General features: G+C 48.6%; 1 protein-coding gene across 1 annotated transcript; it reads left to right on the top strand.

Moving 5' to 3' along the window:
• The first annotated feature begins 4,742 nt into the window (after positions 1-4,742).
• HEY2 (hes related family bHLH transcription factor with YRPW motif 2) lies at positions 4,743-16,271 on the top strand. Its single transcript, XM_039707755.1, has 5 exons — positions 4,743-4,981; positions 6,152-6,230; positions 6,334-6,417; positions 9,019-9,100; positions 14,052-16,271. Exons 1-5 carry the CDS (start codon positions 4,899-4,901, stop codon positions 14,735-14,737), a joined length of 1,014 nt encoding a protein of 337 aa, XP_039563689.1. The 5' UTR covers positions 4,743-4,898; the 3' UTR covers positions 14,738-16,271.
• The last annotated feature ends 690 nt before the right edge of the window (positions 16,272-16,961 follow it).

Raw genomic sequence — 16,961 nt, 5'->3', positions numbered from 1 at the left:
ATAAACATTAAAAATTGTTACTTAGAAAGGTCTACAAATACTCACTGCATCTTCCTTCCTATTTTTTTCCTCCATCATCTTTAGCTTGAAATTTATTGTAGCAAGGCTTTGTGCCCTTTTTATCCTTCCCAAAACTGAAATGATCTACTGGAGTGATTGCATCCATCTCAGGAAACTGCAATTTTATCAGTATCTGTGCAGTTATTGTACTACCACAGGAATGACCTGTGGATCAGGTCCTACTGTGATCCATTGCAAAAATCCTACACCCCTGCTAATAGTCAAATACTCCTCCACAATACAGACCTGCATGGAATGTCATGCATCCACTTCCACCCGTGTAGTGTAGCCACTGTCTAGGCAAAGCCCAAATTTAAAGACTCGACTTTTCTTTCTTTTTTTTTTTTTTTGAGCATTATTTCCTTTAGCTGTCATACATGGTTTCCTCAGCTCTCTGTTCTTTCTTCAGTCTGTCCGTCCCACCTAGGTATGAATGTGTCCAGAAATCATTTTAACCATTTATTTACAATCACATCAGAGAAAAAAAAAATCAAGAAGGATATTTCTCTTGTTTTCCTGGCAGTTCGTGATGAGTCCATCAAGAAAAAAGAAAATATAAAAAAAAAACAAAACCAGAGTCATGGTCCACAGTCCATGAATGAGAATTGCTATTTCTCTTGTTTTCCTGGCAGTTAGTGATGAGTCCATCAAGAAAAAATAAAATTAAAAAAAAAAAAACAAAACCAGAGTCATGGTCCACAGTCCATGAATGAGAATTGCATTTCTCTCCTGTTCTTAAGAGGTTCCTAATAGAGAAACTAACTTAAAAGTAGTAGAACAGCTGCTAAGAGGCTGCTTACTCAGTGAAGGATATCGGATACAAATGGCTTTTTAAGAATGAGAAAGTAAAGTTTAAAAAAATTGCTCAAAGACTTAAGAGTCTGAGTACCTACCCTGTTCAGTAAAGAAACTCGGGACAGTCTTGAGTCCCCTTGAAGAGAGCTGCTGAACAAAACTTCAGCTCCTTCAGAAGGCCATGCACTTTTTAAAAATAGTCTTTAAACTCCCTAACTATTTAACCCTAAACGGCTCACAGCGATGTGTAAAAAATCCTGAAATCTCGGGGGATAGGAAATTTCATTTTCGGGAACGGAGCAGAAGAGAGTCACTCCTCTGCTGGAGCCGGCTCCCCAGCCGCAGCGAGACAAGTACTGCTTTGCTGCTTCGGCAAGGCGGCTCTGGGAGCGCCCCCACAGCCTGTGGGAGCCGCGCTGGCCTCGTGTGACCCGCCAGGCCCCGCAGCCACCGCCAGCACCACGACTGCCGAGAGCAAAAACAAACAAACAAAATCCCCCAACAACAAACCCACAAGAGAGCAGAAAGGAAGGAGGGAGAGGGAGCTGCCTGGCCGCCCCCCGACGCCCCCCGGCCGGGACAGGAAGCCTGCGGGTCGGGAGCTCCAGGGAGCCGCCGGCCGGGGCTGCCTCTCCCGGGAAAACGCTGCCCGGGGGACTCCGGGGAGCGAGGGTGACCTGCAGGAGAGCGGCGAGGGTGGTGCGTGAGGACGGGGGATGTCCCGGGGCCTCCAGGTGGCGGGAAGAGGCGAGTCCGCCCGGCTTTTTCTCTTTGGAGGGAAAAGCAACGGGGAACGGCGAAAGATGCATTTCTCTGGGCTCCGACTGCGCGGTCCCGCCGCAGCAAGTATTCCCGGGATCCTCGCTTTATGGGGCCGCGGGAGGAAGAGACACGTGTGCCATACAGCCAGGACCAAAGCACGACAAGGGGCTTGGCCCGTGGGTGGCGGTGCTGGTGCCCCTGCCTGTCGCAGCGCACCTGTCGCAGGGCAGAGCCTGGGACCTGGCAGAGGTGCAAGGGCTTGCCTTCCTCGGTGTCCTCCGGGAAAGGCCGTAATTTCTCACCTAAGGAGCAGGTAGATCTCTCAAAAATAATTCAAAACAAACAAAAAAACCCACCCTAATCTAGGCAAGAGGAAAACAGAAGTTTCCCGGAGGAGGGCCTTTAGCAAGGCTGCTAGGAGGATTTAGCAGCCGGATCGACGACAAACGGACGCTGACATAAGCTCTACTCGGGGAGGTAACCATAGGATAGCTCAGGTTTCTGTAGGAAAACAGCATGCGGGAGTTGTGCCCCAGGGGAAAAAAAAATACCATAAAGCAGCAGGAGCTATTTCCAGAGTGAGCAGAAATTACAAATCCAGCGGCACCGACGCGTGACATGAAAGATTTCTGTGCAAAACCCCGAGACAGCTCGGAAACGCTCGTCCAACATCCCCGGGTGATTCGCGTGCTTTAGCGGGGATTCTGGCGCCCACGCTCGAGCCTGTGTCCCCCCCCCTCCCCGTGTTTGCAGGCGTCTCTGGAGCAGCTGCAGCCCGGCCCGAATAACACGGTCTTAAACTCAGACCTAGCAAACCTCGCCTCGCTCTGAAAGGCGATGTCTGAGGCAGGGCAGCGTTACCCGGCCGCTCCGGGGGCGCCCAGAACGGACGGGAGCAGGCCCGGCTATCTCAGGTCTCCCCGTGACGTTACAGTACAGACAACGGAAAATAATTTGGGATGGTATTTTTTTTGTTTGTTTATTAGGATTTTTAAAATATTCTAGAAACCCCCACGTCGAGCACTAAAACTGCTCCTAAGCCTAATCCGAGATTCCTAAAGCGTTTGTGCTTCAAATTGCAGTCGGGCGCCACAGGCTGCTCCTGCTAGTCCACTTCTCCCGGGAGATCCCGATACTTTTTTGGGTTGTTTGTTTGTGGGGATTTTTTTTTTCCGTGGGTTTTGGTTTTCTTTTTTTTTTTTTTTTTTTTTTTTTTTTTTTTTTTTTTTTTTGGGGGGGGTTTTTTTTTTTTTTCCTTTGGTGGGGTTTGGTGGGTTTTTTTGTGTTGGGGGGTGTTTGTATTTTGGTTTGGTTTGGTTTTTTGTTCAGATCCCATCAAAGGGGCCATTGTGGGGAATGCGTCCCAAGTTCCCTGGAGCTGTCTTCGCCATTCCCGCGGACGCTCGCTTCTGTTGTGAGTGAGCAGCCGCGGAGCTTTTAGTAACTCTGCAAATACGGGCATGAAAAGGATGTCCCGGTAGGGCAATGAGGCATGAAATCCCGCTGTTCCTTTACATAGTAGCAACATCCACATGAAAGGGCAAACACCCGACGTGCCACCAAATATAATTGCAGAGATGGCGGATGTCGGCGTACAAAAGAGCTGGCGCCGGTTTCTCATTCGCAGCGGCCCTTTGCCGCACGCACAGCCGCGAACGAACCAAACCACCTGTACCTTCCACGGGATTTAACCGAGTGGAAAACTGAGTCATTGGTACCGTCGGCCGCTAAATATAAAGCAGCCGGGGCGAACTCCGCCCGCAGGCAGAAGCGGCACTGGCGCTGCCGAGCGAGGCCGCCGGGAAGGTGCCCGCTGCCTCCGGCCCACCGAGCTCGCAGCCTGCCCCGAAAGGAAAGCCCTTCTTTCCTCCCTCCCTCTATTCGAAGCAGCACCGTGCTGTCGCCGCCTGGAAACCCGGAGAGGCGAGAGCAGTGCGGCCACGGTGAGGGTCGCGGGCCACGCCGCGCTGGACGGGAGACCTGGCCGCTGTGTCGCTTTGCGGCGACGCCGGCAGCTGCTTCCCGCGTCGCTCTCCGGCAGGTGCTGCTCGCCGGAGCGGGGCTCGGGCAGCCGCAGCCCCGGGCGGCCAGGCGGGGCGGCGAGGGGGCTGCCCCTGTCCCGACAAGGCACCGAGTCGCAGCAAGGGCAGCCCCCTCGCCGCTAGCCTTCAAGTCCTCCGGAGTGCTGAGCGACCGCGGCTCCGTGCGCCGCCGAGAGCCAGGATAAGGCGGAGGTGCCCAAGCTGGTGCCGAACCCTCCCCGCCCTGTCCCGGCCCCTCTCGGCCAGCGTCCGACAGCAGGGACGGGAGAAAAACGTTCCTGGGAAGGTGGCAAAGGAGATGAATGGAGCGGGGAACGGGGCAGTCACCACAGTTGAAAGATTAAATTTCTGCGGAGAACATACCGCTCCGAATGTATTTTGTCAGGAACCCGGAATTTGAAAACACAAACAAACGGGGTGGGGAAATCCCAAACAAAGGCAAAATAAAAGCCGCCTGCTACAGATCCTCCGGTAAGCGAGACGCTAAACTTCCTCCCAAGTCGTTCCCAGCAGGGATTATCGCTGCGCTTGGCTCCCGGCCCTGCAAGCGCCCGCTAGCCCTCGGCGCGCCCGTGGAACCCAGCGGGACGGGGCGGCCGGGGACGGGAGGGGTTTATACATTTCCCGGGACTGACACAACTCTCCAACGCACTCTGGTGTGCCCGATAACACAACTCGCGGCACCGCAAGAAAGGAGACCGGGGCTGCTGCCACCGCCCGGGGCTCTGGAGCACTGGGCAGGGGGCTGATCCGGCTCGTGTGTTACGGGCGGAGGGGAGCGAGATCGTCCCAAATGCCCGGTGACAGATGGACAGCGGGGCGACACCGGCCACCCCTCTTCTTCCGGCAGCATCGGAGGGCTGGCAATCCAGTACTGCTCCTTCTCCCCGCAGGGCGAGCTCAGAGGATGCTCGGAACCCCGCACCCCTCCCTCCCCGGCCCCGTGCCGGCTCCGCTCCCCGCCTGCCGTGAGCCCAGGGCGGCACGGCCCCCGCCGGGCTGCCGCCCGCTCCTCCGCACGCCTCCGCGCCCCGGCGGTGGGCGGCCCCCGCCCGTCACCCTCGGCAGGGCGGGCCTTGCCGGGGGCGGGCCGTCGGGCTTGAGGCTGTGCCGCGGCGTGGGAAAGCGCCTCAGAGAGGGTTTACTCTGCTGGCGGTGTGGAGTCGTGCTGTGCCGAGCTGTGCCGTGGCCGCAGCCCCCCCCGGATTTATTTATCTTTGCCCCCGCGCCGTGCACACCATGAAGCGACCTTGCGAGGAAACTACCTCAGACAGCGATATGGACGAGACTATAGACGTGGGTAGCGAGAACAACTACTCGGGGTAAGTGGGGCACCCCCGGGGCCGCCGTCTCCGTCGGGGGCACGGGCCGGGGTGCGCCCCGAGCTGGGGCAGGGCGAGGGGGAACCCGGACACCCCCTTGGGATGGGGGTGGGCGGCCTGCCGAGGTCAGAGTGTTATGTGCCCCTCCAGGTCAGCTGGCAGCTCGCTCGTAGCCCACCAAAAATTAGCCCCGCGCTCGGACTGCCCGAGCCTCGAAATTACGCGGAGCGCTCCGGTAGCTTTGTGAGCCACCGGGCTGCGGTTCATTAGCTCCGCTTAATTTGCCATTTGCAATCAGACCTTTTCCAAAATCGCTCCTGATCAGGCCGAACAACCTAAGGGAACCGGCGCCAGTGGGAAATGAGCCGTGGAAAGGGAGCAGGGATCCTCAGCAGCTGAAGTTCAGCAAACCCGCCGTGCGAGCCGAGGGCGAGCAGTGGTGTTTGCCCAGGGAGGGTCGCGCTGCGGGGACGCTGAGGGACTTCAGGGCTCCTCCTGCCAATTTAGAGGTTCACGCACCAGAGCCCTATCTTGTCCTCATCAGTGGCTAAATGAGTATTAAAAGATACTGATGATTTTTTTTTTTTTTGCGCGCGCGCTCATGATGAAATAAGAACAACTTTGTACTTCTGAGTAGTATCGTTTTAAAAGCAGGTTTTGAATTTTCTCCTGGATAATGCAACAGAGCCAGGCTGGGCACCTGGCATCGTACTTGACCATCTACTGACTGTGTAGCAATGGGCAGCAATGTCAAAACTCAGCAGGCCTGGCAGAGGTTGTGTCATCGAGTATGTCCACTCACCGCTGCTGTTGCCATATAAGAGATGGTTCATGTGGATTTGGGCCTGGTTCTTCAGCCTGTACTTGGTAGGCAGGACTTGATATGCAAAGAAAATGAAATCTGTGCTGGGTAGTGAACTGTCTGCAGAAAAGGACCCTATTTTGTACAGAGTGTTGGAAAATTGAAAATGTCAATTCAAAATGTATGCTGGGGCAGTCAAAACTGAAATGCGTTGCTGTCTTCAAAAACACTGTGCAATGCAAGGCATATCTTAAAAGCATTGAAAATGGCATTAGAGGGACTGTGCATACGTAATGTGGTGACCTAAGGTGTCTTCAAAGAGTGGTGTCAAGTTGTGCAACACCTGACATACTTTTATTGTTTCGCAGGCAAAGCAATAGTTCTGTCATTCGATCAAATTCCCCAACAACAACATCTCAGATCATGGCCAGAAAGAAAAGAAGAGGGGTATGTTTCATTTAATTATTTTTGCATCTGACAATTTGCATGTGTGCTGTGATTTTGCCCTTCATTTTTATGAACTTAATGTGTTTTGTTTTTTTGGGAATAGATTATAGAGAAAAGGCGCCGTGATCGTATAAACAACAGTTTATCAGAGCTGAGGCGGCTTGTGCCAACTGCTTTTGAAAAACAAGTAAGCATTTTTTTTAATATAAATTCTGTATCTCATCTGGCAATGTTAGTTCTCTTGTAAATCTCATTAAAATAATACTGTATGTGTCCTGATCTGGCACAAAGCAGGCATTTCAATAAAATGCTTTGTTGTGGCAAAACTATTAGAAACATAATTCATTATAAGGCTGAAAAACATTTCCATTCTTTGGCTTGTTTTTCCCTTAAGGGTAACTGTGTTCTTGTTGCCTCTGTTCTTTCGATGAATTCCAGTAGTGGTTTTGTTAAAAATGTGCTTTACTCCATATTAAATTAAAAATAAAAATACACAAACCCAACACAATTCCCCAAACCTGTATGTAAATTAGCCTTCTGTCTAAATCTTTAAATATCATTTACTTTGCCGCTACTTTAACGGACCTTTTTTTTCCAAATCTATACTTTCATTGCAAGCTAATCAGTCCAGTTTCCTGAAAAGGGAGCAGACAGTCTGGATTATTCATGTTTTAAGATTACTCTTTAGAACCAGTGAATTAGGAGGTGGATTAGGCCCGTGTTTGTCAGCTGATGAAGTCAGTGATATATTCAGACTTTCAGTGAGAAAGTATTTAGTAGGAAGCCTGAAAGCATCCAGTTAACTTTGGCTCAGCTCCTTGGTCATGAAATTACAGACCAAGACCTTAGAATACAATGTTTCGGGGCGGGGGAAAAAAGTCATTTTGGTTTTTCCATTCAAATTATTTTTTTCCATATCTTGAATTTTATTTTTTGGGCTTTGATTCAATAGTCAGCCTTGTTCCTGTTTTGCTAGAAGTGTCTAGCAATCTATGGATACGTGCAACTGACACTATGTTTCAACAAAAATGAAACATCTGAAAATAAATAACCTGACTTCCTTGTAATAGTAAAATAAAAAAACCCAGAAAGTAAAATCTGAGAGCAAGATTGGAAGGTGTTGAATATAAGTGGTAACTACGTGGCAAACACCGCACCGTCCTAGGCCTGTTTCATCCCTGGCCTGAGCAAAAGCCGGCTGAAAAAAATAAATTTGAATATTGGTTGAGAGCATCACTTGTGTCACCTGCAGTATGATTTTTAGTAACTGGTAGTTGTCACTGTGCCCTTTCTGGTTCTGGCAAAACTGTGACAGGAATATTTTCAGCTAGATAAACAGGGGCAAGAGACAACAGTTGTTTGTCCCATTTTATTGTTTATTTCTTGAAAACCACAAACATTATAAAACAAGTCCTACAGAGCCTTTGGAAATTACCCAGCACCATGCAGTTTTTAGCTATTAGTCACTCTCACTGAGACGGCTTGTACTGTGTCTATGGAAAAGATGAAGTCTGAGAAAGCTACAGGATGTAGCTGCATGTAAAACGGGGAATTCTGACCAAAAATTCACACGCACATCAATGTTGGTGCTTTGAAAGCAGTAATGAGGTTGAAAAAAGTACACTGCCATAAAAATGAGCATGTGCTGTATTTGAATCAGAAAGTCCCACCATTTTCCTGCAATATGCCAAGGACAAAGTCATCAGTCCTTGCCCAGCTCCTTGACATTCAGCTCACTGGAGATTCCAAGTTGGAGGTTTAGTTTCGCTTCCGCCTCTCTCCCTCCCTCCCCAAGCCCCGTGCTACTCCCGAGTGTGGCAGAGATGAGCGCTCTGAAGCACGGCTGCACAGCACCGGGTAAGCTTTGCCCAGCTCAGAAATGGGCAACCTGGGTGAAGCTGGCCGAGACAGTGAGGTGGCCCTGATGATAACTAAGAGAAAAAAATTGGCTCGCAGGATGTGATCCACTGGTGGCTGCAGCTTGCACGGCCCTGATTTTAACTGATGCCAAGGGACGATCTCTTGCACTGGAATAACATTTGTGTTGTCTGGGTGCATTTCAGACATCCAAGGGAGTGCTACCAAACAAAATAGTTTTATTTATACATTGATATACTAATAGTATCTTTTGAGTTCTATTTTGTACTTTTCCAGTATCTCTTGTAGCTCTGTGAGCCACTCTTAGTGTCAGACAAGATTTTTATTGGCAGAGGAGCTACACTCTTTCACAGTACTTAGTCTTTGCAAAGTAGGCCTCTCACTAACTTAAAATACTGTGGACTGTGTGGCAGTTTTTTCAGTCAAAAAATGAGAACGGAATATTCAACAAGCAAATGACACATTGCAAATTAACAGGCCACGAAGAGAGGGACAGTGCTGGGTGTGTGTCCGCAGGGACACCTACCGGTAATAGCACAAAAAGTAACGCTGCAGCAGGGTCCTAAGCTGTGGCCACACAGATCCCTCCTGCCAGCTCTCCACTTGTGTTTGTTGTTAAAAAGGAAGTCCAGAAAATTATGTAATTCTCTCATTTCTTGAAGATGTCATCTCTACATTACCTCCAAGGCCAGAGCTATGCTGAGGTATAGCCCTAATAAAGGGAAATTAGGGAGATGGTATTAGTCCTTAGACTGAGTCTGGGAAGCAGATGCTCACGAAAGAATTAAGCAGAGAATGTCCTAATGATAGGGGAAATTGAAACCATACAGCTGAGCTCAGTGGAAAGTATATCAAATTAAAGTTTCTAGTACTCGTAAGCCTTTGTTTATATGTGTCTCTTATCTCAAAGGGATCTGCCAAATTAGAAAAAGCGGAAATACTGCAAATGACAGTGGATCATCTGAAGATGCTGCAGGCAACAGGAGGGAAAGGTAAGGAGCTAACTTTTTTTTTTCTAATATTTGGGGAAATCTCATCAAAAAAGTGCTTTGAGGAGCTGTGATAGGCGTTTCCAGATTAAAGGAGTGGAAATCAATGCTAATGGCAGGATTGAACTCGTGGGAAAGAGCTACTGGGACAAAAGAAGCACTTGACCCTGGGCTTGTGTTTGCTTTCATAACACTGTGGGAGTAAAGGCTTCATTCACAGGCAGCCCAGTCAGAGATTTGTTTGGGGTTTCCAAAGAGCACTGAAATCTGCACAGGGAGACAAAACAAATACACAAACACCAAACATAAACAGGAGGTTTGTGGCAACAATTGTGTAGCAAAAAACCTGATGCTAAACCTCATTATTGAGCTGCTATACCAAAGGAAGTGAACAGAGAAGAATTTTAATTTATGTTTAAATATTTTCTTTGTTCTGGAAAGACTTTTCAGTTCTAGGTTGGACCATCTCATTCACCAGAACAAAACTCAGTCTTGCTCTGTGCAGCTCTAGGTATCTGATAAAGCAAATGGGCAGGCAATGCTCTCTGCACTCACATTTCTATGCTATATTTGTGTGTCAGAGGCCGGCAGAGCTCCCTGTTAATGGGTGCTGGAGTGACGCAGTGGTTGCACTCGCTGACCCATTAGATCAGCTGAGTGCCAGGAGTCGAGCGTACCTCGCTTGTGCAAGCTGACAGTCCCAAGGCTGGAGGCCAAATGGTTTCAGCCACCCACGAGGTGTTCTGTGTAGTCATGATTTTGGAACTTATTTGGAGCGAAAAACTTGCTGGCATTCCATAAGCATGGTCCCACGTCCCATGCCATCAACCGTGATCATACTTTGAATTGTTGTAATGGAAACCAGCTGATTCTTCACTCACCCACTATGCCATAGAGGTAAAGGCTAGAAAAGAAACTGCTGCTTTCTCTCTCTTACTTTTTTTTGACCAAAGTTTTTAGTGCATATCTGAATTATGCTCCTCTCCCTACCTTGCAGCAATTAAAAAACTTAGCTTAGAATCAGTGCATGCCTAACAGCAGATGACTATAGGAAAGAAAGTTAAAGGCTGGTTTTTTGTTATTTGTTATTTGTGAAAATTAACACAAAAGCTGACATACCTTTTTTCTAGGTGTTAAGGAGTTTTTTCTAGGAGTCCATTTAAGCTTAAAATTTATGGGTAACTTATTTGATAAGAGATGAAAGGAATTTTATTCCCTGTCAGGTAGCAGACATGTCTCTTGATTCCTCAGAAAATGTACAAAATTTAAAAAGAAGGTTAACATATATATGTAAAAAGTCCTTGAGAAAGCACTGTAGTTGCTAAAGACATGCTCTTGAAACACCAGAATTGATCGTGGTTGTGCAGTCTGTATTCAGGTGACTCAGACCTCTGTGTGTCTGAGTGACCGTGCCTTCTTTGAGTGTGTGGCTGTGTGCTGGTGTCCCACAAGCTCTGTCTCCCTCAGCACGGAGAACACAGTGCTTGGCTGCTCAGGGAAATGGTGGCTGTGTCTCTTCATCCTCCCCATGCGAGGTATGGCTCAGCTATCCCAGCCTGACCCCCACGTCACACTGCACATTGTTCCTCTGAGGAGCTGCAGCAGCTCCCACCCCTCCGATGTTTGCACCGGCAGCGGGATGGCCAGGAGGTGAACCCAAATGGAGACCTCATTCATCAGGAAGCTTCCTGACCCGGCTTCCCCACCCAAAAAAAGTATGCAAGGGATTTTTTTATAAATGGGTCAGATCAGGTGGCCAAGTGGGGCAGGGGATGAAATGCTTGGGATGGGAGCTGTGGGACCGAGAGATATGTTGGTGAAGCCCAGCCTCTGGCTCCAGTTGGACAAACTGGATGTTGTTAGCAGTCCCAGGTCTTGCAGTCTGTTCTCTTCCTTGGTTGGTCTCTGCTGCCATGTCTCTCCTGCCCCAGCTGACACCGGCATAGCTCTTGCAGTGCGGGAAAGGATGAAGTGTTGTGGTGTGGGGGGAGGCAATGCAGGCTTATTTCTGCAACTGCCTTTCACACCATGATCCACCGTGGGTGGCCCATCACAATAGTACCTGATCGCTTCACAAATACTACAACTTTATCTGCTCCTTCTGTTCTAGAGATAAGAGTAATCTCACTGCACAGGTTAAGAAACTGTAAGAAAAAGAGGTTTGAGAATGAGTAGTGGGCAAAGTTTAAGCCTGCATTTCCTGCTTGCTTAATGTTTTACTTTGCAATCTAACTAACAGTTTTAAATATATTTTCTTAGAGTATTTTTAAAGTAGATATTTGTTTTATTTGCATTTATTTCCCTCTTTGTAATTCATCTTGTGTGCCAGAGGGTTTTTTTCGTATCAGCAAAAAAATGAATTTCATCATTTTTACCAGGGACCATCACTTCTTTCTGCAGAAAGGAGAAATGGGTCCTGATACCCATATGCTCCCCTGCACTGAGGACTGTCCTCTTCCTCACACAGAAAGGAGGACATGATGGGGGAATGATGGGAGAATGGGTGGGACTTGGCAAGCCAGGATGGGGTTGGCCACCACTCAGCACACTGATCCCAAGGTGGGCACTGCGGGAAAAAAGCCCAACACGGCTTCTTCCCCTTCTCAGAGTTGCCTGGGCAGGCACGCAGGCAGATGCCTCCCAGGTCCTGTGCAGACTCCGCGTTTCCGCTGCCCTGACGCAGGTGTGGACAGTGGTCTCATGTTCACATTGAGTTATTATTTTGGCCTAAAGCCAGGGCTTTTTGCTGATGGTGCAAGCAAGCACAGGGGAGGAGTGATTCGTCAACAGTGAGTTGCTTGCAGAGAACTCAGTGTGGTTTTATTGCAGCTTTGCTACAAATTTATCTTGAGTGAGTGCCACCTGGGTCAGTGCATGGGTTCGTGTAGCTTAAGTGACCTGTGTGCAGCGCAGGTGGGTTACCAGGACAAATGAGGTAAAACCAAGAGTTCCTGTTCATTACAAAACACTGGCATGTGCACATGGTGGAGGATGTTTGTGGGTTGGGAAAGAAATAAGAAACAATGTTTTTAAGTCTCTCTCAGAAGGGGGAAGCTGGTGAAGGGGAAACTGAGAAAAGATAACCATCAAAATATAATGGAGCCTGGGAGTCCCAGATCTCATCTAGCCTCTGTTTTCATGTCTCAGCCACCATAGGAGACTGAAAGGGAGCCAGGATCACCAGGGCTTTGGGATGGCTTGTCACAGAGCCAGCAGCTCAGACTCAGGGGAAGCTGGTGACAACCACATCCCCCACATCTCTTCCAGTCTGGAGGGAGGGAGGGAGGCCGGGAAGCCCTGGCTTGAGCCGAGTGCTCTCAGGACTCCCAGGCTGGCTGACTCGTGGCCAGGGCTGGGAAGTGGTTCTGGCTGTGCGTCAGCCCCTCTGAAGCTGCTGGAGGTCCTGGAGCCTCCGGCACAGCAGCAGTCCCTACGCCAGGCTGACTGGCACCCGAGAAGGTGCCCTGCTATCTCACTGCTGCTGGCACGCCTGGCCTTTGTTTCTCGGGAGTTCACTCAAACCTTTGGTGGCAGTGGACCTGGCAGAAAGAAAGCTGTGGGGAGTCAGCACTTGCAGACAGGAGTCCTCAACTCCTCACGCTTGTTGGTCTGCTGGCTGAGCCAGCGTTTCCCTCAGGTTCAGATGAGCAAGTGGGCCTGCAGCAAAAGCACCATCGTGATTTGGCAAGATGGAGTGTATAGTGAGCGGGGGATTTGGAGCAAAGTGGATAAATGTGCCTGAGTTAATTCTATAATGTGGGCATGCAGCGGCAGAAACACTTCTTTCTATCCTGAAAATTGATTAAAATGAAAAAAGCCATCTAAAGTGCTAGCATTTTTCAGAAAGGCCAAGATTATTTCATGACAGAGTACAAGGCATTGCTGCCACATTCCACCATAAGAAAGGCACTTGATCTTTATATACTGACACTCATCACAGTCATGCATGCCTAAAAATTTTCATTGAAAGTGAGAGGAGAGACACCATGCCAACTTTGGAGTGGATAGGATATTATCCCCCAAGGAGACAACATTTAAACTAAAATAGGAAAATTCCAAAAAGTGGAATAGGTTTTTTGTGGTTGAAGCGCTGCAAGTTAAACACAAGATTTTATGCTCAACCCTTTTAGAAAGGGAGTATCTTTTCATGTGCATTTAATAAAACTTTTTTTTCAAATGCTTTTTTGTCCCAAGCCTATGGAGCTCCAGTTGCTGTTTGTTGAAATACCTCATGGGCCATATGACTGTCAGTCTTCCATCTCCAAATTAGCAATGGCATTACATAAAACGTTTTCTCAGTAAAGCTTTTTATTGTGTGTGTGCAGAGTCATCACAAGATGTTTTTTGTTTGTAGTTAAGCAACACCGTATGTCATATTGTCTTAATGACTCTGTGAAGTAGATGGGACCCCGGCAGCAGCTACAACAACTATCTCACAATGTCAAGAAATAGTTTGAAAGCATTAGGATGAATGCCAATGGAGGGAAGAAAAGGCAGGGTGGTACATGCAAGCTCTCTGATCTCCAGCCTGTTTCTTTATGTGGATAAGCATCTCATTCACACATACAGGATCAACACTGCACTGCAACAGCTTGCTGAGGAATTTCAGGAGAGGAATCATGTTTTTTTTAAAGTGTCTTATGGACTTATTTCTTTTCATTTGTACATTGTCTGCATAAACAACTGCGCAGCTTGCTGAGGAATTCCAGGAGAGGAATCATGGGGTTTTTTTAAGTGTCTTATGGACTTATTTCTTTTCATTTGTACATTGTCTGCATAAACAACTGCAGCCTATTACATTACAGGGATGGTCACAGAGATGATTTACAGACCAGAGAGCAAACTTCTGTTGCACATCTTAACCCATAAATGGCAGATGGGAAATGGCGATGGCTGAGCCAGGACTGGGTTGGCCAGCTCCACACTCAACACGTATTTTGCCCTCCCCTTGCAGGTTACTTTGACGCTCATTCCCTGGCCATGGATTTCATGAGCATCGGCTTCCGGGAGTGCTTGACAGAAGTGGCGAGGTACCTGACTTCGGTGGAAGGTCTCGACACGTCCGACCCCCTGCGCGTTAGACTCGTGTCTCACCTGAGCACCTGCGCCTCTCAGAGGGAAGCTGCTGCCATGACCTCCTCCATGGTCCACCACCACCACCACCACCCCTTGCACCCTCACCACTGGGCAGCCGCCTTCCACCACCTCCCGGCCGCTCTGCTGCAGCCGAACGGACTGCACGGCTCCGATGCTGCCCCATGCAGACTCTCCTCGGACGTGCCCCCTCACGGCTCCGCCCTGCTCACGGCCACCTTCGCCCACGCCGATGCCGCCCTCAGAGTCCCCTCCGCTGGCAGCATCGCTCCCTGCGTCCCTCCTCTCTCTACCTCCCTCTTGTCCCTGTCGGCCACTGTTCACGCCGCGGCAGCAGCAGCCACAGCTGCAGCCCAGAGCTTCCCCCTGTCCTTCACCGGCACCTTCCCCATGCTCCCCCCCAGCGCGGCCGCCGCCGCCGTCGCTGCGGCCACCGCCATCACCCCTCCGCTGGCCGTGTCAGCCACTGCCAGCCCTCAGCAGGCTGGCACCGGCGGCGGCACGAAACCCTACCGACCCTGGGGGACTGAAGTTGGAGCCTTCTAATTCCCCGCCCCGGGCACACACACCTCTTCCCACTGCAGCTCCCTCCTCTCCCTGTCGGCACACGTGCATGTGCTCCCACCCACGGGCCCACCATCCCCGGCCCCGGCCTCCGGGACGCGCCGTGCCCTCCCTGCTCAGCCCTCACCCCAAGGGCCTGAGGGGGGCCCCGAGCCCGCCGAGCATTATCCTCACTGCCGGTGTCGGAGAGGACATGGGGAGGCACCTTCTTCCTCTTCTCCGTTTGTCTTGCTGGAGGCACCTTGAGGGAGCAGCAATGGCTTTCATAGCAGTGTGACCATATCGGCATGTAGAGGTTTCCTGCAGCATACGTAGAAATACGTAGGCATTAGAACTCATAGTTCTCCAGCTATGCATCCTCGTTTGGCAGAGAGGTGAGGGATTGCATCTACCGGGTCTCCCCAGGCTAGAAGAGGAGTTCCAGTTTCATAAGTGCCTGACATTGAAAAAATAATAAATAAATATATATGTATATGTGTGTGTGCTCTGCTAAAACAAATAACCATTGCACAGGTATGGATATGGTATGGGAGAGAGGTGAAATTCTGCATTCAGCTCCAGAACTAGGATACTTTTCCAGGGCAGATCATGCTCTTGAAGGGAAGAGGTTTTTTTAGCCAAAAGATTGCCGAGGAAGAATGTTTAGTTTGACAGGCCTAGTTCTCGCTTAGTTCACTTTCTTTGTACAGACTTGCCAAATTGTGACGTCTAGCATAGCATTGGCAAAAGCAATTATCCTATCAGTGCTGGGATTAATGAATGTTTCAGCATTGCCTGTGAGCCCTGAGGCACCCCTTTTTATGGCTTAAACATGGTGCTAGCTCCTATCTGCACAAACAGTGAATTTGTCATGCACCCAGAAGTAGCCACCTGTTGAAAGTGTGCACACTTGGATACTGTTGATTCATGCCAATACAAGAGATTCAGTGTTGTAAGAGTTCAACTTAACTTATTTAGCTGTACTTGGACACTTTTAGACAATTCAGTGCAAGATCCCTCTTCTTTTCACTATCAGCTTCTGGGAGAATGATCACTCTGGGTATGAATGAAGTTATGGTAGGGACGATTTTTAAATTGGCTATTAACATGCCAACATTGTAATGTGGGTTTGATTCCAAACCAAAATGAATGTATTAATGGGATGTGAGTAAATTATTTTGTCAATACCCAGATAACTAGTGCTGCATAAAATGGTTTGCTTTCATTTTTTTATTACAGTGACTTAAAATAACCTAAGTATTTTAATACAACCAGTCAAGAACTAGAGATTTTATGTAAAAAAAAAGAAAAGAAAAACAAAACACAGCATGTATTATTATGCACTTGATTTCTCTGCTGTGTGGAGAAAGCAATAAGCATTGAAAATGTTAAACATTATGCAAAATATACTTTAAAATATTTGTTTTAAAAATACTGTACCTAGTCGGTCTTTTATGCATTACTTTGTTAACCTTTTTTCTATGCAAAAGTCTTTACATATCACTAATTAAATGAAGTCCTTTTTGACTGCGTTTTATGGATGATTTGTTGTAGTATTTGTTTGCTTTTGAAGAATACTTGTGGACTCAAGAGTTGTTTTCTGCCCCTGATAACAAGCCTGTTGGCTGCTCTCTACTCTTCTGCTCCACCTTCTCCAGCGGGATCTGGAATAGGCAGGGGAAAATAGCAAAGCAGCATTGGTTTTCAGGCTTGCAAACTGGCTCTGCATTGATGGTATGCTTAATGACACCAGCATATCTGTTCATCCTGGAGAGCCCCAAAAATGAGGTTTCTAGGTTTAGCTTTCCATAGGGTTTAGAAGGTGAAAATGGTAACGCAATGACATCATTAATCCATAAATATATGGAATGAAAGGAGGTAGTTTGTACAAGTTCTGGTCTTCTAATTTGACAGTTCTCACTGAGGCAAGGGTTTGTTATTGTTTCATCAGACCTGCCTAAGCCCCTCTGTGGAAAGTGTGGAAAGCTCTGTTTATAAGGATGAGGACAAAGTCTTACGTGTCTGAATGCCGAAATAACAGCTGGCAAGACTGAGGCACAGAAAAAGGGGATCACACCACAGCCAGACAGACACTTCACCTGTCATCAAAAGCCTCAGCAGCCTCAGCTCGGTGGCTCACACTCCTGTCATCCTTTCTCCCAGATATTGAACCTGGAACTCATCCCTGCCTCAATTAGCTGGTCTCTGGCACTTAAGTGAGGAGGGG

Source organism: Passer montanus, unplaced genomic scaffold (assembly GCF_014805655.1).
Source record: "Passer montanus isolate IOZ18808 unplaced genomic scaffold, ASM1480565v1 scaffold2, whole genome shotgun sequence".
Taxonomy (NCBI): domain Eukaryota; kingdom Metazoa; phylum Chordata; class Aves; order Passeriformes; family Passeridae; genus Passer; species Passer montanus.
Note: the sequence above shows the minus strand (reverse complement) of the source record. Positions and strands in the feature narration are given on the sequence as shown.

What these genes read in the sequence shown, in the direction of transcription:
- HEY2 (XM_039707755.1), top strand. Translation starts at nt 4,899, where the DNA reads ATGAAGCGACCTTGCGAGGAAACTACCTCAGACAGCGATATGGACGAG. An exon ending in AGCGAGAACAACTACTCGGG is followed by an intron (nt 4,982 to 6,151) that starts GTAAGTGGGGCA and finishes ATTGTTTCGCAG; the next exon opens with GCAAAGCAATAGTTCTGTCA. An exon ending in GCAGGCAACAGGAGGGAAAG is followed by an intron (nt 9,101 to 14,051) that starts GTAAGGAGCTAA and finishes CTCCCCTTGCAG; the next exon opens with GTTACTTTGACGCTCATTCC.